The 22,727-nt window shown below is 37.2% G+C and overlaps 4 protein-coding genes across 7 annotated transcripts in view; 1 reads left to right on the top strand and 3 right to left on the bottom strand.

Annotated features, from left to right (window-relative positions):
* LOC114648745 (transmembrane 4 L6 family member 5-like) overlaps positions 1–22,727 on the bottom strand; it is a 213,519-nt gene that overhangs the window by 15,998 nt on the left and 174,794 nt on the right. The window lies entirely within an intron of this gene.
* On the bottom strand, positions 287–10,481 carry mblac1 (metallo-beta-lactamase domain containing 1). 3 transcript variants are annotated; one of them, XM_028797960.2, is made up of 4 exons: positions 10,342–10,480; positions 9,403–9,482; positions 9,196–9,317; positions 287–1,098 (listed from the first exon to the last, which is right to left on the bottom strand). In XM_028797960.2, the coding sequence occupies exon 4, from the start codon at positions 1,061–1,063 to the stop codon at positions 401–403; it is 663 nt and encodes a 220-aa protein (XP_028653793.1). In that variant the 5' UTR covers positions 1,064–1,098; positions 9,196–9,317; positions 9,403–9,482; positions 10,342–10,480; the 3' UTR covers positions 287–400. The 3 variants fall into 3 exon arrangements, with proteins under 3 accessions (XP_028653793.1, XP_051780167.1, XP_051780168.1); XM_051924207.1 differs by lacking the exon at positions 9,403–9,482 and having other exon boundaries at positions 10,342–10,481; XM_051924208.1 differs by lacking the exons at positions 9,196–9,317; positions 9,403–9,482 and having other exon boundaries at positions 10,342–10,479.
* Positions 13,272–21,344, bottom strand: cnpy4 (canopy FGF signaling regulator 4). The gene is made up of 6 exons (XM_028797957.2): positions 21,182–21,344; positions 15,840–15,966; positions 15,657–15,753; positions 15,445–15,567; positions 15,223–15,340; positions 13,272–14,374 (listed from the first exon to the last, which is right to left on the bottom strand). The coding sequence occupies exons 1-6, from the start codon at positions 21,267–21,269 to the stop codon at positions 14,238–14,240; spliced, it is 690 nt and encodes a 229-aa protein (XP_028653790.2). The 5' UTR covers positions 21,270–21,344; the 3' UTR covers positions 13,272–14,237.
* taf6 (TAF6 RNA polymerase II, TATA box binding protein (TBP)-associated factor) overlaps positions 21,461–22,727 on the top strand; it is a 34,174-nt gene continuing 32,907 nt past the window's right edge. Inside the window, exon 1 of one of the 2 annotated variants that reach the window (XM_028797956.2) lies at positions 21,461–21,907. The gene's annotated coding sequence lies outside the window, so the exon portion shown is untranslated. The remainder of the gene's footprint in view (positions 21,908–22,727) is intronic. The other variant, XM_028797955.2, reaches the window with a different exon arrangement.

Here is a 22,727-nt window from a genome sequence, read left to right as displayed (position 1 = left end):
TTATTCAAATTAGATTTAAGTTTGAGCTGATGTTTTCTGTTTATGATTGTGTATGCAAGGAACATTATGCAAGTAATAATTTCATTGTATGTCATATATATGACAATAAAAAGACCTTGATTCCAATACATCAGTGGGGTAACATGCAATAATTAATAAAACTGATGGCATATAGTTTGTTTGTACCATGAATCTGAAGTCCCTGGAAGAAATGCACAAAACCACAACAAATTTGTGAAATGTACACAGAACACAACCCCAAACAAAATACAAATAATAAAGAATAAACTTCACTAAATGTTTTATTTTGATAACCATTTTAGAACACTTTTAACAAGGTAAAGCATTCACCTTGTAACAGAAACTATATTAAAATGGTGCCCACATTCACAGGCAGGACTCATACTCCAGTTGGTGGCATATTGTTATGGTAGACCTGGAAAGCACCTCCATGTCCAGGTATGATAACATTGGCAATTTCCATCACTCTCTGACGGCTGCACTGCTGTACTGAAGAGTTCTCGCTAACAGCTCTCCAACCATCTTCATCATTATAGTTCTCAAAAAGGTCTCCCACCACAGCCACAGTCCCCAGCTCTGTACCTCTTACTAGAACACTTGTGTCACTGCCAGTGTGACCAGGGGTGGGGAGAATCTCAACATGCTGGTCAATAATGAAAGGTTTTCCCTCTGCTAGCTCATGAGATAGGTAAGTGTCTCCTTGTGAAATATCAAAAGACACAGCAATGGTGGCAGATTGAAACAAATTCAGATTCCCAACATGATCTGAGTGTCCATGTGTACAAATAACATAGGATACATCTTCAGGCTGCATCCCCCGGGAGGCCAAGGCATTGAGGATGTGCAGCCGATCCCATGGTCCACCAGTGTCCACGAGGATTACAACCGGTCCACTGATAAGGGTAATCGTGCCGTCAGCTCGTGAATTGCCCTCATGGTCTGTGAAGCTGTAGCCTTCCTTAATGACAGACACAGAGTAGGGGTTACCTTTTATTTCAGTTGCTTGGAGGAGCTCTTTTCTCACACTTTTTACGCCACTCATTGCAGAAAGGATGACAAAAAGAAACAAACGAAGAGCTAAGTAAAGAAGAAAACAGATACTACATAACATATGAGAACCAAATACTTTGCTTCTCTATACTTGTAAAACAACTTCCAATAACAAAACAACTGAGCCAAATGACCCCCAAAATGCCATCACAATCATTAATAAAAGGTTTAATGTCCAGATTTGAGCAAATGTATTATTAAACATTTAAAATTTGTAAGATGGTTTAACTTGAAAGAAAACGAAATTTGATTTCTTCCATAATAACTCATTTAGAAAAAAAAAATGGAAGCAACTTCTGACATAAATCTATTTATTAAAAAAAATATTTTTCAGAATTTTGAACGGAAGACTCAAACTGTTAAGAATATACTGTACATTGATTTTACATGTATGGTATTATTTATAAACTGGCACTGCAAAAAAATCAAGTTAGATGGACTAAAACACTTCTTCGATTACAGACATGCTGTTAAAAGGTAAGCAACAGACTCTTCTATTATAATAATAGTTATAATAATAATAATTATTATTAGTACCTTTAAAAAGTTGTCCTTCCTCTATGCAGTGTATCACATAACCACTATCTCATAACTTAACTTAGACATACAGTATGACTGGAAATTTCTGATTGCAAAGAAAGAGAGCCATCTGCTGGCCTAACAGCAAACTCAATTCTTTTATCTTTTCCTGGGCCTACCCAATTTATTTATTTTTTATTCATAAACACTGCATTGTTGAAAGAGCAGGTAATTGCAGGGCTCTCAAACCCTCAAGCTGATTATCCTTTAGGGATATCTCAAAGTATCTCAAAACAAGAGACAACAAACTTATTCTACCCAGCCCCCCCACTATCTTATTATTTAAATTAGTTGTTACCTAAATGGCCCAGCAATGAAAATATGAAAATTGGTGGTAAAACTGAAATTTAAAATAAAACATTTCTCCCCCCATACCCAACTACAGTGCAAAAAAGTTTCATAGAAGGTAGAAATGGTATAATCCTAATCAATCAACTAACTTTGTTAAAGATCTCCATGACCTTAAAAGAATAAAGTGTTCTCAAATCTTACATACTTAAAGGCCAAGACAGTAATTTTACAGTAGACCCATTTAATAAGTAAGGGTCAGTTTTAGATAAATTGAAACTGTGCTGGTCAAACATTTTATTCTACAATATTATAAGAAAACCAGACCTGCAGGAATTTTAGTTCAGACAACAATTACCGTATATACTCGAGTATAAGTCGGGTCTTGAAACCCAAAAAATCGATCATAAAATCAGACCCCGACTTATATACACTTAATTTTTATTTATTTATTTTTTTACATCTTCTTGCTTCCTCCAATCTTGAACCAGTTTCTCAGACACATTTAAATTTTGTTGCAGCAGCGCAGTTACCAATTTCTTTCACCACTTCAATGACTTTTAATTTAAAACCACCATCATATTTTCTTCTGATCGAACGCTCCATCGTAGATAAGGGATGCTGTTACGATAAAGGTATGAGATACAGTACAAAAAACACAAAACCGTGCAAATGTCACTTCGGAATAGTTTGGGGATTACCGTGTGGTCACGTAGGTACAATGCATAGAAAAAGAAGGCAGTGTGCTCTGTGGTTACTCGCTCAGGTGGGCGTTAGCATATCATAATCTCTTGAACCAATAGCGTGACTTTTCCGCATTCGACTTTTATGACCAACATTATAAAATACTTGAAATTTTATGATAAAAATCAAACTCTGACTTATCCGTGGGAGAACTTAAACATGAGTATATACAGTACATTTGTAGCCACTGAAGTAGTACCCAGTTCTACAGGGCAATAAATTACACTATGTAACACAATTTTTGTTCCTGGCTTCCAAGAGTTATATTTCAACTGCTTATCTCTAAAGCCTATGGAAAAACGACTACATTCAGCAAAAACTTTGATTTTATGACCACAGCCCAGAAAATTTTGTATTTATAGTGACAAAACAAAGGAATTTTTATCTTTTTGTTCATGTGGCCTGATAAAGAACAACACTTGCATGGTAAATAGACAAAGACAGTCAAAACCACTCAACAAGGTTCAGAAATGAGTAGGTGTTCTAGATTTGCGACTGTACTGCAAATAGCTTTCTCAAAGAAGCCCCCCAAATGTAGTCCCCTATCATGTTTTCGTTATACTGTCCTTGGTAACAACGTTCAAAGTCCAGTATATCCTGATGAAAGCACTCGCCTTGCTCCTCTGAGTAAGCTCCCATGTTCTCCTTGAATTTGTCAAGGTGAGCGTCAAGGATATGGACTTTGAGAGACATTCTGCATCCCATTTTGGCGCAATTCTTTATGAGAGTCCGAACCAACTGCACATAGTTTTCAGCCTCGTGGTTACCCAGGAAGCCGTGAACCACTGCAAAGAAACTGTTCCAAGCCGTTTTCTCCGTCCTGTTCAGCAGCTTGGCGAATTCGTCACATTCTATGATCTTCTTGATCTGCGGTCCGACGAAAATACCAGCCTTGACCTTTGCCTCGGACAGCTTTGGAAAGAGATCTTGGAGGTACTTGAAAGCTGCTGACTCCTTGTCAAGAGCCGTGACAAATTGCTTGATGAGGCCTAACTTGATGTGCAGTGGTGGCATCAGCACCTTCTGAGGTTCTATCAGCGGCTCCCACTTGACGTTGCTCTTCCCCACAGAAAACTCGGTCCGCTGTGGCCAGTCTTTTCTGTGATAGTGCACCTTAGTGTCACGGCTGTCCCAGAGGCAAAGGAAACAAGGAAATTTCGTGAAACAGCCTTGAAGGCCCATCAGGAATGACACCATTTTGAAGTCTCCGATGACCTCCCATCAAATAGTCGTCATACTTCAAGGCACTCAGCAACATCTTGACACTGGTGTAGTCCTCTTTGAGATGCACAGTGTGAGCCATAGGGAAAGTCAGGTAGGTGTTTCCGTTGTGAAGCAGCACGGCTTTGAGGCTCCGGGATGAACTGTCTATGAATAGGCGCCATTCACTCGGGTTACAGGTGATACCTATAGCCTCGAATAGACCCGCCACATTGTTGCAGAAGCACAGCCCATCTTGCCGACTGAAGAAGTTGGAAAATGTTTGGTGACGCTTTCTCTGATTTGTGACTTGCACGCTTTCATCCAACAAGTTCCACTGCTTGAGCCTGGATGTCAGAAGCTCAGCATTGGACTTGGTAAGACCAAGGTCTCTTATCAGATCGTTGACGTCTTTCTGGTTAGGGAAGTATGGCCTTCTCTCCTCGGCCGCATCTGTGAAACCGCAATCTGGATCTGCAATATCTTCCTCGCTGTCTGACTTGCTGCTGTCTCCTGAAGATGGCTGATCCCTCTTCGGAGGAGTGGGAACGGGCAGCTTGGGGCAGTGTGGTACTGGGGCAATGGAAGAAGGAATGTCTGGATAAACAATTTGAGGCACATTCTTGCCAGTGCGACGCTTGGTAGGATCCACCATGCAGAAGTAGCAGTTGCTTGAGTGGTCAGTCGGTTGCCGCCAAATTCGCGGGATAGCAAACTTCATGGCTCTCTTTTTTCCCCTGTACCAACCTTCAAGAGTTTTCTTGCAATATTCGCATGTGAAAGGAGGTGCCCAGGGCTTGTCTTGATCCCCGACAGGCATGCCGAAGTATGCCTTGTAGGCCTCGCACATCTTACGACATGCTTTCACGGAATACTTTCTCGGTCTTGTCTTTATAAATTGTCCACAGACATAGCAAAATGCATCTACTGGGTGCAAGCAACCTCTTGATGCCACCTAAATCAAATCAAAAAAAATAACATAAACCGAATTGTTGGTTCGAGTCACCTGTGCGTCTATACTTGTATGACTGCTATTGGACAGTCCAAGAACGTTCTAGAAAGTTCTAAAGGTTTCTTGAAAGTTCTAGAAACTTCTGGACAATTCTAACAGTTCAAGAATATTCTAGAAGACTACTCAGTATTGAATGCGAATCGAGAATTTCTCGAAAACAGACAAATTTCAAAATATCATTGTCCTGATCACAAAAGCAAAGTTTTTGTGGAACAACAGCTATTTTCTATTTTTTTTAGGCATAACGGGTTAGGAAAACACACTTTGTACCCAGGAACAAAATAAAAATAAAAATTGAAGCAGCATTGCAAGATGTTAAAATCTTAAACTGCAGTTGAGCTTTTCAAATTAGTCATTAAACTAATTTGAAGATATCACAGAAAAAAAATGTTCAATATATCTTACGATGTCTGGAATACATTTTGGACATTTTAAATGAATTTCAATGTATCACAAACATAGGTATGTCTTTATAACACAATGTGCATTTCAAGACATCTCAAATTAGTTTGCTATATATTTTAAAATATCTAAAATTTACTTTAATATATCTTAAAACCACTTCCTGTAAAATGTGCTAGAATTTCAACAGGAATTCCTACTAGTTTTAAGATGTTCAAAATGTATTTGAGATATCACAAAATCATGGGAAGCCATTTTGAGATCTCTTGAAATACATTTCACATACAGTATCTTAAAATAGGCAGGAAGCTATTTTAAGATATCTGGAGCCACTTTTGAGATATTGTTAACTGTGTTTTAGGTTTCTCAAACTTGAAATCAAATTAGAACTATCTTTAAATACATGATAATATATCTCACATGGAGAAATAAAATGAATTTATCAGGAATGTACTGTATGTTGGGATATCTGAGAATGTGATTTACATATCTCAAATGTGAGTCAATTTAAGATATCTGAAATGCATTTTAAGAGACTGCAGTTACATTTCAAAATACCTCGGAACAACCACCAGACCATTTTACCTTAGAATAAACTCATACATTTCAAGATCTTTCAATAACTTCCTGTGTAATTCAACATACAGTCAGGCCCATTCAGCATTTGGATAGTGACACAATTTTCATAATTTTGGCTCTGTACATCCCCAAAATAGATCTGAAACAAAGCAATGAAGATGTGACTGAAGTATAGACTTGCAGCTTTAATTCAAAGGCATTAACAAAAATATTGTATGAGCTGTTTAGAAAAGGCAGACATTTTTATACATGGGCTCCCTATTTTCAAGGGCTCAAAAGTACTTGGACACACGAACATAATCATAAATATAATGTACATTATCAATATTTGGCTGAAAATCCTTTGCAGTCAATGACTGCATGAAGTCTGGAACCCATGGCCATCTTCAAGTGCTGGGTTCCACCCTAGTGATGCTTTGAAAGTCCTTAACCGCAGTTGTCTTCAGTTGCTGCTTGTTCGTTTGAATTCCTGCCATAGGTTTTGACTTCAGCAAGTGAAATGCATGTCCAATTAGGTTGAGGATGGTTGACCGACTTGGCCATTGAATAATATTCCACTTCTTTGCTTTGAAAAACACTTGATTTGCTTTCATAGTATGTTTTTGCTCATTGTACATCTGTAATGTGAAGTATTGTCCTATCAGTTTTGCCACATTATGCTGAATTTAAGCAGAACCACCTACACCTGAACACCAGCAAAACCAAGGAGCTGGTGGTGGTTTTTAGGAGACCCAGACCTCTCATGGACCCCATGATCATCAGAGGTGACTGTGTGTAGATGGTGCAGACCTATAAATACCTGGGAGTGCAGCTGGATGATAAATTAGACTGGACTGCCAATACTGATGCTCTGTGTAAGAAGACAGAGCCGGTTATACTTCCTTAGAAGGCTGGCGTCCTTCAACATCTGTAATAAGATGCTGCAGGTGTTCTATCAGACGGTTGTGGCGAGCGCCCTCTTCTACGCGGTGGTGTGCTGGGGAGGCAGCATTAAGAAGAAAGACACCTCATGCCAGGACAAACTGGTGAGGAAGGCAGGCTCTATTGTTGGCATGGAGCTGAACAGTTTGACATCTGTGGCAGAGCGACGAGCGCTCAGCAGGCTCCTATCAATTATGGAAAATCCACTGCATCCACTAAACAGTGTCATCTCCAGACAGAAGAGCAGCTTCAGCGACAGACTGCTGTCACTGTCCTGCTCCACTGATAGACTGAGAAGATCGTTCCTCCCCCAAACTATGCGACTCTTCAATTCCACCCGGGGGGGTAAACATTAACATTATACAAAGATATTGTCTGCTTTTTACCTGCATTATTATCAATCTTTAATTTAATATTGTTTTTTGTATCAGTAAGGTGCTGCTGGAGTATGTGAATTTCCCCTTGGGATTAATAAAGTATCTATCTATCTATCTATTTATCTATCTAGAAAGTATAGCCCTGTACACTTCAGAAATCATCCTGCTACTTCTATCAGCAGTCACGTCATCAATAAACACCAGTGACCAACTTCCATTAGCAGTCAGGCACAGCCATGCCATAACACTGTGTCTACCATGATTCACAGATGATGTGGTATTAATCGGATCATAAGCCATTTTTTCTCTTCTCCATGCTCTTGTCCTTCCAACATTCTGGTATATATTGATCTTAGTTTCCCTTTACCCAAACAAAACTGTTCCAGAACTGGACTGGTTTTTAAAAAATATTTTCTGGCAAAGTCTAATCTGTCCTTCCTATGCTTGAGGTTTACCAGTGGTTTGCACCTTGTGATACACCCTCTGTCTTTACTTTCATGAAATCTTCTTTTGAATGTAGACTTTGGCAATGATAGGTCTAGCTTAAGGAGAGTGTTCTTGTTCTGGCTAAATGTTGTGAAGGAGTCTTTCTTCACCAAGGACAGATGTAATCTGCAATCATCCAGCACAGTTGTCTTCTGTGGTCTTCCAGACCTTCTGGTGTTGCCGAGTTCACCAGTGTATTCCTTCTTTTTATGAATGTACCAAATGGTTGATTTGACCACTCCTGGTGTTTCTGCTATCTCTCTAAAGGGTTTGTGTTTTTTCTCAGCCTAATTATGGACTGCTTTCAATTGCATGGACAGATCTTTGGGCCTCGTATTGAGAATTCACAGTGACAGTTTCCTAATGCAAACTCCAAACTTGGAATCAATTCCAGACCTTTTACCTGCTTAATAGTTAATGAAATAATGAGGGACCTGCTCACACCTGGCTAGGGAACAGCTTGTCAGTCAACTGCCCAAATACTTTTGAGCCTCTGGAAATGAGGGGGCTATGCACAAAAATGTCTGTCATTCCTAAATGGCTAATTTGATATTTTTGGTGAACCCCTAAAATTAAAGCTGAAGGTCTACACTTCAATCACATAATGATTGCTTTATTTCAAATCCATCATGGTGGTGTACAAAGTTGAAGTTATAGAAATTGTGCCTCTGTCCAAACACTTATGAACCTGACTGTATCTTTAAAATCACAAGAAGTCTTATTGAGAATGTAAACAATTTTACAGCAAGTTGCTTGGAGATATCGTGAATTCTATTTCAAATTACCTGTCTTTGCATTTGAGATAGCTTAAACTGCTTTTCAGATATCTCAAAATGACCAGGATATCTTTTCCATTAACCTTGAAATAAGACGTATTACTGGATATTCATAACATATCTTAAAATGCTTTTCAAGATACTTAAACATTCATTCTGAGATCTCTAAAAATTTTAGAGAGCTGAAGGGGCAGCAGATTTTTCTTCCATCCAATTTTCTTTATTTGAAACCAATTATTGCTACTAATAGGACTTATTCTGTACTTAACCTTAATTTTAGTTTACTTAACTGTTACAATTTAGAACAGCATCATTCATAATCTTTTCTTTTTCATTTTCTATTTAATTGCCAATCAACAGAGATGCAAATAATAAAAGGAACAAAAAGCTAATTTCAGTAAGGGTCTATCTGTGTATTCAATGTAAGGTATCTGTCTCAGAAAATATTAGAAAAGAAACAAGAGGGTCACAAAAGGAAACTTTGAAGTAGGAATTTGTGCTGGTCTACAAACAGGAGAATCCACAATACTTATAAAGATTAATGTGGAAGAATCAGAGCCCTGAAAAGGCAAATAAATAAATGACATGTTTCATTAATGATAGGGATTGACTTATGATTTACAAATTCATTGAAGCCAAACAAAACCTGCAGCCACTATTAACTGGGCCAGAGACCCCTACACTAGTGTGTGAATGCTGTATGTATAAAATCTGTTCATTTGCTAAAATATTCAATACTGCAAGGAAGTATTATGTTTACCTTACCATAGAAAATATAAATATCCAAGGTCTTGAAACTTGAATTAGGCTGATAACCCAATTTCTGTCTCAGAATATCACCAAAGCAAGCATTAGACTACAGCCAAATTCTTCTTGGTATCACTAACAAAAATAAGCCGAAAAAAATTAAGTTGGTCAGTTACCTAAGTCTAACATCACAGGCAATAAAAAGTTAAAACAAATTTACCTGTCCAAAATGATCAAAGTGCAAATAATTCATGATGATACTGGTTTGTCTGTTCTGGACCTCTACATCATTGCAGGTCACTGCAAAAGATTCAAGGAGATGATGATTTTAATTTTGTCGACATGTTAAAATGTTTCCCACAGACCCGAACACAACGTAAATGCTAACAGTGTATTTCACAGAAACGATCCGTATTGTTTAGTTTGATGTATGAGACGACGACATGGCAGAAACCCTCCGAACTTCACAATGATGCGTATTATTTGGTTTGATGTACTGTTTTTCCTTGTCGTTTTTATCTATTAATTTTTGAACGGGTCCTTGACCCGCCGTTACTTTCTTGGCTTTGCCGAGAGCTGCCGAAACCTTCCGAAAGCAATTTTACGAAGTCGGTCCTGAAACTTCGGTGACGTCACTGCCGGGTCTGCAGCGATATCTACTTGAATGTCTACAACTGCGGTGACGTATGATGCGGTGGCTCTGCCAGTGGATTTTACTCAATCTATGAGGCAACAGCGCTAACCACTACACCCCGAAAAACGGAACAAAAGGTCACTGGTCTCTATGTGCCTCGCGTGTCTAGTTTTCCTCAACAGCATCTCCTTTCATGTATGTGATAGTAAAAGTTGCTTTGTATTAAGCCTATGACAGGAGTTCACGTCCTCACTTAAGTATAAAGAATATAGAAACGAAACTCACATCGGCCAAATACAACCTTGCAACAAAAGTACACCTAAGCACCAAATCTCTCCCCAATTATATATAATTAATTATGTCTGCAATTTTCCAAAGACACGAATATCAAACTTAATTCATTCAATGTTTAGAAGGCTCTTGCGTGAGCACATACGCACACTTTAGAATTCTAAAAAGAATTAGAAACTCACAAAAAATGCAATATTTACATATACGAACACACGAATATTTAAAACAATATACATTATCTGGAATGCTTCTAGAGTTGAAATTTCCCAATTCCTAGTTTCTGGAAAGGGCCGCCCGCTTGTTGTCATAGAAGGGAAAGATTCAGTCGAAGTATGCACAGCCGTTTGGAGAGCGATGTTTCGGTAATCGATTTAATCCTCCTGCCCGGAGACGGAAACCTAAAGCGACTATATTGGTCATGCTGACTGAGTGCTGACACACTGATTGGTTTTATACGTTTACTGTTGATTGTGGGCAACTTTAATCAGTTCTGTTCGTTTTGCATAGTGAATTTTTCAGTGTTGCGTTTCATTTGTTTCCAGATGACATTTCTAGATTTACATAAAGTTAAGGACCCTACGGATTGGGGAATCGCCTCCGTCTTGCCAAGAAAAAGGAAGGAGGCAGATAATCGTTTAATGGGCTTCTCCCTACTGACTTTTTATACGGGCTTTGGCTTATTGGGCTTTAAAAATATGTCACATCTTGAACAAGTAAAAAAAAAAGTCTGGATTTTGAACCACAATAATACGTGTTCCAATTTTATACCCAAAGGAGCTAAATAGTTGTAATCATACTTGGGTTTTTTTTGGCTCAAATTATGACTACTGAATAAATATAACATACAACCAGGTGTTATGGTTTGTAAACTGTCACCGTTTCAAATCTATTTACATATCCATTAAATAGGGGATTCATTCTTGGCAGAGCCATGGAAAGGTTGTTTTCTGAAACGAGAGAAATATGTGTTCATAATGTGTTCCGTTTCCTGCACCTTGAGGTTTGTCTCTTAGTTGTCTGAGTAGTTATGTTCTGTTATTAATACGATAAACAAGGATCTCCTCACATCCTCTGTGTCAGTTGCATTGCTGAACATACATCCACCACAATAAATGGATGTCTGTCCGAGTCCGTCACTGTGTCTATCCAACAGTTATGTCCATGTCATTCCAGATGATGGAGCAACACAGACATTTTCAGTAAGAAAATGAATTGCATGTCATTTCAACAGATGGCACATCACCAAACATTAGCATTGCTTTTATGAATCCCAAACCAAATGGCATATAACAGACATATGCATCATGTGGTGCACTATAAATGTTACTGCTGAGGTCTACATTGGTTACTCAGATTACAACAGATTTCAGACGGATAGCACAGCTGTTACTGTAATAATATCACTCTTTTTAAAGGTTATGATATATAAAATTCATCTATATTTACTTTTCATTGAAATTTTACACACATAATTATATATCTTTTCATTATATCATTAATCCAAGTGCATGTTAAGGAGAGTTTTAACCTTTCTAGCAACAATTAGTACAAGGGAGAAACCATACCTAAATAGGCTTTTAGTCTATTACTGCTAAACTCGCACTGTTTTAGTAAGCAGCACTGCTCTTCAAAGCTGTCCACACCCTTTAATATCCCTCAGTGCTTCTTCACACACTGCGAAAATCCACTTGTCTTTACATTCTACCTAAGGTTCACTACACAACTGATTGTGAATGTTTAAATCTGTTGTTTCAGTCTACATCTATTCCAGTTCTTTAGTGAGACTTCATATTGTTTCACATTTAAATCAATGCTGAATACTAATCTCTTTTCTATTGCTTTAACTTTTTTTCCCACCCCGAGTTTATTCTCTAGCATTAAGTATGCTATGCCTTCTTCTTTTAGTTGGTTTCCCTGTTTACACAGGGATTTCAGTGTGCAGTGTGGAGGTGGATACAAAATGGGCTTGAACAGGGTTAGGTGATAGAAATGTTTTCAGAATTAGGTGACATTACAAGTGGTACCCCTCAGAACCCAGTCACAGGGGATGCACAAACCAGTGTGTTTCTTTGTGCCGCTCCCAAGCCCGGATAAATGGGGAGGGTTACGTAAGGAAGGGCATCCGGTGTAAAATTTTGCAAAATCAATATGAGGACAAGATGATCCGCTGTGGCAACGCCTAATGGGAGCAGCCGAAAGAAGAAGACAAGTGGTGCCCCTCAGACGATCAGTGCCAAGGCCGTATATACAAGCTCTAGATCATAATATAAATAATAAGCAGGTTATGTTTACAAATGATACCAGACTTGGTAGATTGGTGAATAACACGGAACCAGCTGAATTATTAGAGACCTAGACAACATAAATACTTTGGCAAATTTGTGACAGATGCAATTTAATGTAAGTAAAAGTAAGGTATTACACAGAGGAATTAAAAATGTTAGATTTGAATACATAAAGGGTGGTGTGAAACATAAAAATGCTCCTTATGAAATGGGCCTACGACTTGTACTGGACTCACACTTTCTACATCCAGGAAGCGAACAAGAAGGCAAGTCAGATGTTGTATTATATTCACAATGTGCACATGCCAAGTGAGTTAATACCCAAGTTACAGAATACACCAGTGAGGCTTCACCTGTAGTACTGTGTTCAGTTTTAGTCTCATAGAGCAAAAGAATATACAGCAGTGCTAAACAACGTCCACAGAAGAATAACTAGGCTGATTCCAGGACTGAGAGGCAAGAGTTATGTGGAGAGATTGAAGAAGTGGAACCTTTTCAGTTAAAGCATACAGTGATTAAAGCAAAGGAAGAATTTACAATTATGAAGGCAATTAGAACAGTGGATCCTAGCTATTAATTTACAATGAATTGTTCAATGCAGTTGAAAATTTCTTAAAGAAACAATTTGCACTAAAATTAGAAACAGACACATCAAAATTTACAGTAAAGTAAAAATAGAAGAGTGCATAACTAATTGTCTTTGTATGCATTTCCCAGAAATTATTTATTTTTTTAATGATACTAGTAAAGCAACCTTTTAACCATTCATTTGAGGAAAATGAACCAGTATATATATATTTAAGCATGTCTGCTAATTGTGATTTTACAATATAAAATCTGTTGGACATTTCTAAATGAATGCAATGAAAACACAACATGAAAGATATACAGTATGTTTATTTATTTACTATGTTAACTAAATGTATGAACTAAAAGCCTACCACAAAATATTTAAAAGGACTCTGCTTTATCAGAAAAACAACTATTTATTTTAAAACAGATTTTACTAGCTAAATGCAAGGTCACAATCCAGTTGTGTGTAACACTTTAAGCAGAGTGCAAAAAATGTTTTTTCTTAGCCTTAGACTAAACATAAAACAGAACACAAAATAGCTCCTAAGAACCAGAGCAATGAATGTATTGTTGTCTGCTTCTCAGCATACAATAAAGCAACGATAACCTACTCACATTGGTATTTATATACATATAAAAAAATAATAATAATATTAGAGATTACAAAATTGACCTGGAAAGGCTTGGATTCTGGCGATCAATGAACGCTTCAACTGCCAATATAGTCCTCCAAGAACATATTCACAAGGCATGTGTTAGCTGTATGAACAACTGAATGAGACTCCTTGAAAGTGGGGAAATACAGAGGACGATAATTACAAGTCATCGCATGCACTGCATTCCTGTTTTATACAATATGTTGCACACTATGAATGAATCGCTGAGACCATGGGTTGACGACTTGTAGAGATGATGAACATCCATTGTGACCATAACAACCTTTGCTACGGGCATCCTGCCATAACTGAACTCCTGGAATACCCTAGTCTGTATGGAAAACAATAATGATCAGGAAGCTTTAATTGCATGGGTAAACCGGAATTTAGGAAGGTAATTTATGAAGAAGTGAATACATGTATAAAATTTGAAAGGAAAAAAAAAACGCTCAGATTTGAGTCACCTGGCCATTGAGGGTATATAACAGGTAAGGAATATGGCTAACACTATAATAAGAAAGGTAGCACAACAAAACACATGCTATTCTTAGACCAATGCTGCAGTAGTCCATCAAAACTCCAAGAGAATTCATGTCATTAGTACCATTTCTTGCTATTATAATTCCCCCACACTTCGGAGATTATCTGCCATACTTTCTTCTTCTAGCTCTTTTGATGCTTCCTCTGAGTTTTTCTGTAGTTTACTTTTTTCTTTTTCTCCAGGGTCACCCTTCCATGCCTCTTTGAGACACTCTGAAAAGGAAAAAATAAGAACATATTTATTTACAATAAAGTTACAAACTGCATGCTGTTCAAAAAAAAATGTGGACTGTGTGTAATATTCAAGTTTCCATGCTAAGCAGACAGTACTTGCGCATTTTAGAAGCACTGACATAAAGGTTACTGGGGGCAGATTACATATTTTTTTTAGCTACAGCTGCTGTGATCACAAGTCTTGTGGACATCAGATTTACTTAAACACAGAGGTAGTAATTGACTACACCCAACCAATGTGTTCTTATTGAATAATTTAACAATCCGCCCATGGAAGGTTAGAATTCATTCCTTTTCTGGTCATCAAAGATTCACAGAATGTGTGAGAAAATTCAAAATGAGCTTCAGAGCATTATTTCTTAATTAAACAAAGTTTCTTTTTGCAGAATGACACAGTTCAGACTTGTATAAACTGGCTGAGCTTCACAGTGTGTTTGTTCACTCAATGTAATAAATTTGACTTCTAACTTCACTAAATATTTTGTTTCTTGCCTTTCATGGTGGACACACTGCCAATGGGCTTTACAAATGCAATTTCTCTTTCTGTTACTTGAGTTTGCTTCATTCACTTCAAGGTCATGACAGTACCAAATGCAAGACTCAAGCCAGTACTGCACGGGGTTTAAATCTGTGCCAGGGTGCAGTCACTTACACACCCATACTCACTCATGCCAGGCCAATTTATGGTTTCAATTTAACATGTGCATCTTTGTACATCTAATTACAGACAGTATGTGATCTTATTTTGAAGATGTACAATATGTGTTGCCTCCCTATGCTAGGAGGTAAACTACTCTCACAAGGCCAAATGTACACAGCATACTCACCCTGGTCACTATTCTTTAGAACATGCTTCTGACAGAGAAATGCCTCCAGGTGCTGGTCTTGGTGGTTAAAGTACCAGTCCTCTACCACTTCCTCGTAGATTTCCAGCATTGTTTCACACTATCAGAGGACATGTCAACAATTAAAATTGTTTTGAAAACAATTTAAGCATGACACAAGTTAGTGCTCTTCAGTATTTGGACTTGCCGTTTTCAACCCTGTACCTGCTTCTTCATGTCAGACACTTCAACAGATGGCTCGTCCCACAACTCATAGGGAATTCCAAGGTCCACCTTTACACCTTTGTGTACCAAATTCTTCAGAGTGGCCATTGTTTCACTGGTGCCCTGGGCAGCAGAAGCAGGGATACATTAGGAACAGGCTACTGGTCAATGCAGGCCCACCCATTCACTTCCACATTCCATACAGTGCGCACCTTGGCATACCGCAAGCTGCCTGGTCTTTCTGCATGAACACTGTACTCAAGGATCCTCTGGCATATGTTGTCAATGGCTTCTGCAAGACGAGTCTCCCTGTGTAAACAAGTTAGCCTTTAGAACTCTAAGATGCATGAGCTCCAGTGTAACATTCCTGAACAGTATCTGCCGCAGATACTTACGAGGTATTGTACTTGATTTTGCGCTTGCGATTCCCAGAGTCCAGCACCTCTCCGAGCTCGAGGACCTCTTTTGAGCGACTAGTCTTAGTCAAAGCAGACTGCAGTTCAGCTGTTAAGTACTTGCACACTGTAGGGAAGGAAGGCCCATTGATAAGTAACAAAGTACTGCTGTGGACACAATGGCTTTAACCATGGTTAACTGTAATCTACTAATGGCAACCCCAGGCATTACACTTGTCCATAAGTTATTGTAAAAGGCTCTGAGGATTACAACTTTATTTTTTACATTGATTTCAATATATAAAAGGGGTCAGTGAAGTCTGTTTCAAATTTAGCAACTGTGACAGCCATCTCAGTTAATCATCTACTTATAGCAATAGATGTCCTAAATCAGCCGCACCATTTATCACACATACCCATATTCAATAAACAGTATTTGAAAAAGTGTCAATTTGTAAAAATAAGGGATTTACAGTTTCAAAAAAATACAGCATGATAGGAAAAATCTGTCACAGGAACACAGCTATTATTTCTAATAAAAATAGAAATACAGAAAAATAAAGGAAAAACAAACAACACTCTAAATTCTGTGCATAGATAACTATATATATATATATATATATATATATATATATATATATATATATATATATATATATATATATATATATATATATATATATATATATATATGCTTCCAGAAGTGGAGGTTCAAATTTAAAACATGCATCTATGTATACAGATGATATACATGTTCCCTGTGTTTATGATGGCCACACATCTGACTTACTATATGAAAGTGGTAACTGGTAGGTTAGAATTAGGAACAACTGAGCTGTCAATATAGCCACCAAGAATGCATTGATGAGGAATTTGCTTAGTTCTATAAACAAATGAGCAAGTCTCCTGGAGCTTAACCCTTGTTTTCTATGAGTCCACTGATGTGAGAAAGAGAGACAGTATTGACAACAATATCTGTAGGCCACTCAGTGAAATAATATAAAATGAGGTGTGTGCAACATCCTACCACTTCAGCTGAATCATCATTTAGCACGAATTACAGATATGTTGCACCCTAAACCAATTAATGAGAAACACTTTGGGCAATAGGTTAAGGACTTAGAGAGGTGACAAACATCCACAGCAACCATGACAATATCTGCTACTGCTCATGCACCATCTCTGACTTCAACTGAATCAGACAAAAGTCTGGACTGCCATTTGTGTGGGATGAGTCATGTTCTATAAAATGTCAATTTTAACTTTTCAGACTCCTTCCAATATCTCTTCACATTTAGAATGATGCTAAGAACATAGGGCTTTCTTAAAATAGTGTGCTAATCTATCCTTCTAGCCATCATTTGCAGAGGTTTTCAAGTTTAAGATCAAGAACTGCCATACCTCTCAAGGCAGCATTTTGTTTATAATAGAAACAGCAGTGTCCAAGCTCACTAGAAACCACAATAACACACAGCAGGCCAATTTAAAAATGACAGTGAATTTAACACACACGTCCTTGGGATATGGAGGGGGAACTGAAGCACCAGGTGTGTACATTAAAATTTCTAATCACACACAAGGAATACCCTGTGGGAAAAAACAGAATACCACTAACCTCTGAATAGGTACTTGTATGCACAGGTTGATTATCTTTCTTAGCTAATATTAAAACAGGAAATTCTAAATGTAGACCAGATATTTTATTATAGATTGGACATATGTTCAGACTGAAGAGGCTTGGCATAGGGTTTTATTTCTTATGGGTTCTTCTTCACATAGGTATGCTAGGAAACGAGGTACAAAACAATTAAGCAAAGCAGTCACTTAAAATTAAAACAGTGAATGTAATGGTAGGATTCCATAAAGGAAAAACAAAAGTCATAATTAAAAATATTAGTTCAATCATTGTGGCAATAAAGTTGGGACAAAGAAAATTTAGTTATTTTTATGAAATTCAGAGTATGATTAAGAAATAAAATTTTAGGAGGAAATTATAGAAGGAAAGAAGTACAGTATTATATCTTGGTCACAATGACCTGAATGATTTTTGTTCAGAATGAATAAGCTTGATGCAGGCATTTACAAAAAATGCATTTATCCTGAAACAATGAAGCATATGCTGATGGACTGTACCAATTATGAGCATCAAAGAAAATATCTTATTCATAAATTGGTATCTTTGGGCATTTGCAAAAAAATGCATTTCTACTGAAACAGTGAAGCATATCCTGATGGAATGTGCCAAGTATGAGGATCAAAGAAAAAATTATTGATAAATTGTGATCTTTATGAAATTAGCAATATACTATGGAAATTAGGTTTCGTCAGTGTTTTCAATATAACATATCTAAGTATTTAATTTATTTTTTAAACACTTTTTGATATGGCATCCCTCCTTTCTCTACTGAGAGTTACAGTACACTTCCTGAGTCTATGCTCCACACTCCTACTCAGTAGGTTGTGGTAATGCACCTTACATTGATTTACCAACTGCTAATAAAAATTGTATTAATAAGGAGTCACTGCATATTTTTTTGTATTTATTAACAATACAAAGCACAATATAACAATAATGGCACAGATTATTCACAAAGTGAGAATAAAATACATTTTTCTCCTTCAGGTATTGTAGGGATACACAATCACTTTTTATGAAAGGAAATAAAGAATGGCTAAACTTTTATAAATCCAGCCTTACGTAAAAATAATTTTCCTAAATTAGCGACTGTACAAATGAATAATTCAACTGTAATACAACCACTAGTCGAGCCCTGAGTTCCAGCCAACAAGGCCTTCTTTCTGTCCCCAGTGCCAGGCTGAAGTCACATGGGGATCAAGCATTTCAATCTGTTGTTCCCAGACTGTGGAACAGTCTTCCTCCCGCACCGAGATCAGTGCAATCAGTTGAACAGTTTAAAGCCCAGCTTTAGACAAGCTTTTGTTAGTACATTTTTACTTTATTTTCTTCTTATTATAACTTGTTTTTTTATTTTATTGTATAGCACTTTGTGATGCCTGTCTGAGAAAAGTGCTTAATAAATAAATTTTACTTACTAACTTTATTGACTTTCATATTAATACCAAAAAATTTATAGAATTCTATGAAGCTTGAATTTTCAATCCAAAAATATTTGGAAACAACCAATAGTGTACGTTGTTCTAAAAAATCATTAGTAAAGTTACATGCATAAAACAGATGATCTGTTGTCTCAAAATCTTTGTTACAAAATGTACAAACATTACAATCCAACCCAAATCTCTGTCTTGAAAATTATCTAGAAGAATATATACCTGTAAGAATTTTGAAATGGATTTCCTTCAATTTTGGTGCTACTGGAAATTATTTTCTGTCATTGATTATCTGAAAAACTGAATTTGTTTAATTGAAAATGAAATAATGAATCAACAGAAAGAATAATAATTTTCAGAATTGTGGTATTTGAAAAATTGAGGCCAATGAAGTCATGCCCAATGCCCACCCACAAAAAGATTCTGAAGACATGCAGTGGAACTGAAAGCATTTTATGGTGTATTATAGGATATCAGTAATATTTACTGGGAAATTGCCTTAGCGAATTTACTAAACTGTTTACAGTCAATTAATATCTTTCACTTCAAACAGAAATCTTCATACAGCATTTGGTTATCTCTCTAATCTATGAAGTGCATAACTGTCCATATCCACTTTTTTAACTAATTCTTTATAAACAATGACTTTTTTTCTAATCAACACATACTGGCAGTTTCATAGGCTGGTGTTGTGAAGACTGAAATTATGTTTTTAGATTATTTTCAAATATAGTAATACTTGTTCATGAAACTGTGATAATTTGACAGGCAGTCATTTTAAATCAACGTAACATCTTAGAAGGAAATCTGTACATCCTATATTACAAAAATATTTAGAATTTATTTTTGATAACATTAATTATTTTGATTCTTTAAAAAAAGCTCTTACCCAGTTACACTGGGTACACTGAAAGTACCCTTAACACCGTCCATTACCTATGGCATGTAATTCTCTTTCTTTGTATTCTTTAACACGTTCTACTTTCCTTATGTTGTATTTGTAATAAAAATTAGCCTAGTTTACAGCTTTAATGGTTGTTTTAGGAAATGCCAAATAAGCAGGATAAATAAATCTAATTTCCATTTTGTCAAACATACACAGCAGAAAATGGAAATGTTTCTTTGTGACCAGGAATTTAAACATGATTTGCATTCATTCAGTTTGCACCGTGTTTTGAGACTTTTCTAACATATTACTTATTTATGGTTATTTGAGTATCTTTTTGAGCACTTCAAAACAGATTTGACAGACACTCGTATTATGAGTTGGCTGCAGAGGGCAGTCTTTAACTGATAACAGCTTACATTTTTTCAGGTTTACTTCCCAACTTGAGGCTTTAGAGAAAGAAATCAACTGTTTTGGGGATCTTAGGAATTTGTTCAATATTCTTCATAAATATTATTGTGTCAGCAGCAAACTCACCTAACGTTATCAGTTTTGCAAAAACTTTTTTTTCATAACTGAAAGTAATAGAGAAATTGGACCCCATGTTTCACACCTTGATTAACTCTGAGGCACCATGCGATAAAGAAACGGAACTATATGTATGCTAATAACCAATTTCACGACATTTACAATTTTTCCCAAATTTGAATAATTTTAATGTACATAACATAAACGGATGCTCTGACATACCAAGAACAAAATAAATCATTATTTTTCGATTAGATCATTATTGTCCAATAAGTCGAGTACCAGACGTATTATGAAGAAGTCGTCGCATATGAAAAGAGCAAAGATCCGTTGGCATGCGGCACTTCAATATTTAAAAGTTAGAGACCTGTCCATCACAAGTATAGTAAATGTTGACACATAAATGGCCCTTGTTCCGACCACATGACCCATTTCAGAATTGACAACAATATTCAAAGCCCCTATCAATCGTTTTCTCATAAACTGTTAGTCTAATGGATTTAACTAAAAATGCCCAATGTAAGTAAGTGTGGGTGTGAGAGTGTGACTTGGGAATGCACTAGCGTCCCGTACAGGAAGAGTTCCGGGTCAGATCGGCAGCGGTGCCAATAAATATTCAGTGAAATAACCTGGCCCTAAAAAAGTAAAAAAAAAAAAAAAATTAAATTAACTGTTAAAAAAGGAGTGTAATGGGTATAACAGGAAAGAGTGTAACGTGTGAACAATTGACTAGTTCCACACGAGAAAAAGTTTGACGTAACTTCCGTGTCCGGACGGTCGTCCACCAGGGGTATTTTCTTCTGCGGACTGAAGTTCCTTTGACAAGTGTCATGTAGCGAACTTTTTGAGCTCTTCTTACCTTCGCACTTGTTAGGAAGCCGCTCATCCTCAGCCCATGTTGCAGGATACGATACGCTCAAAACAAATAGCAAAAGTAATGACCCCATGCTGCTTCGTCTGAATTTTACTGAAACTTCACCCACGCCCCCACCGCCACATATACAGAAAAATGTAGAGTAGCAACCAGCACGCATGCGCAGTCAAATCTCCATAGACCGACGGGCGTTTGAGAAAATTGCGCCTTGCGATTCAGGCATGACTAGTAGATGCTCGAAGCACTTGATAGGTCATGACAGATTAATTAATATAAACATTAGAGTAAAAAAGATAACAGATTTAATCCTCTAACATAGGTTCTTCCAAAAAATTAAACTTAATATTTGATTTAATCATTAGTCGCATAACTTTGGTCATATTTCCTGTTTCGTGTCTGAGACATTTTAGTCCTTTTCCCTGCCTAGACCTGACAGCTTGTGCATACACAGTGAAGATGGCGCCGTTGGGAGAAGCTGGGCTGCACTGTACTGAGGGAGAGTGAGAGAAGACGGCTGACGGCGGGAGGGAAAGTGAGACAGGACTCGAAACTGCGAGAACCTCGGGGGGCAAGAACGCTGCATTCGTCGGCGCTCCCACAAGGTGGAAGGTGTGTAGTGAACCTCAACTCCGATCTTGTCATCCAGTTAAATTGAAGATCGAACGGCCCGTTAACCCATCCGAATGGAGCGCACCTTCTGTGCTCCTCAAGGTGTGTTTATGGAAGCTTGATGAATGAAGCCCAGTGACACACATTATAGTATTGTTCTGCACGAGTTTTAAAGCTCAGTATTTGACAGGGGTTTGCTATGAAGTTTGCAGATGCAGCTTGGCAGCTCGCAGTGTTGTGCTAAGCAGGTGGTAGTATAACGCTTTATAGTGTTTAAGTTAGATAATACGCACCCTTGATAATACAACTGGAGACACCATTGGAGTGGTTATTTGTTGATGATGCTCAATGACAGTTTGTGATGTACACTGCCTTGGTGGAACGTTAAATTTGTTCCTGCCGCATGCATATTGACAGATCTTTGCAGACAGTGTGGTCTAGTGGTCAAGACAGTGACACCGGACTTTAAACCCCACGGTTGACAATTCGGTTCTTGTCTGCGAATCACTTTGCAACCCTGAGCATATGAAAAATGTACACAGTTTTAAAGTAACCATAATTTTTAAGTCGCCTTAGCAAAAGACATCAGCCAATTGCAGCGATATTCAGAAGTAATGTTTTGGTGTACGACGATAGTACGGTGGGTTTAATAACCTAAGCATTTAATATATGATGGTACCGGCGACAGTCTGTATAGTCCTTATTATGAGATTTCATTACCATAATTATCAGAAAGTTTTTTTCCCCCACTGGCTTATTTACAATAGTTATACGTGTGTGTTTTTCTTGTGGATCTCATCGTGCTTGTTTAGTTTCATCATATTTTATGCGAATCTAGCTTATTATTATACATGTAAATATAAGCATACAAGTGCCACTGAGTCCAAAAAGTTTTAATTGTACACCAAGTTTATTTATGCTA

This window comes from Erpetoichthys calabaricus, chromosome 3 (genome assembly GCF_900747795.2).
Source record: "Erpetoichthys calabaricus chromosome 3, fErpCal1.3, whole genome shotgun sequence".
NCBI classification, from domain to species: Eukaryota; Metazoa; Chordata; class Cladistia; order Polypteriformes; family Polypteridae; genus Erpetoichthys; species Erpetoichthys calabaricus.
This window is presented reverse-complemented; position numbering and strand designations above follow the sequence as displayed.

Excerpts from the sequence above, each read along its gene's own strand:
- mblac1 (XM_051924207.1), bottom strand. The coding sequence starts at position 1,063 with ATGAGTGGCGTAAAAAGTGTGAGAAAAGAGCTCCTCCAAGCAACTGAA.
- cnpy4 (XM_028797957.2), bottom strand. The coding sequence starts at position 21,269 with ATGGGGTCATTACTTTTGCTATTTGTTTTGAGCGTATCGTATCCTGCA. Across the intron at positions 15,568-15,656 it reads GCAGCTTGCGGTATGCCAAG|GGCACCAGTGAAACAATGGC; the intron begins GTGCGCACTGTA and ends TCTGCTGCCCAG. Across the intron at positions 15,341-15,444 it reads TGTCTGACATGAAGAAGCAG|TGTGAAACAATGCTGGAAAT; the intron begins GTACAGGGTTGA and ends GTCCTCTGATAG.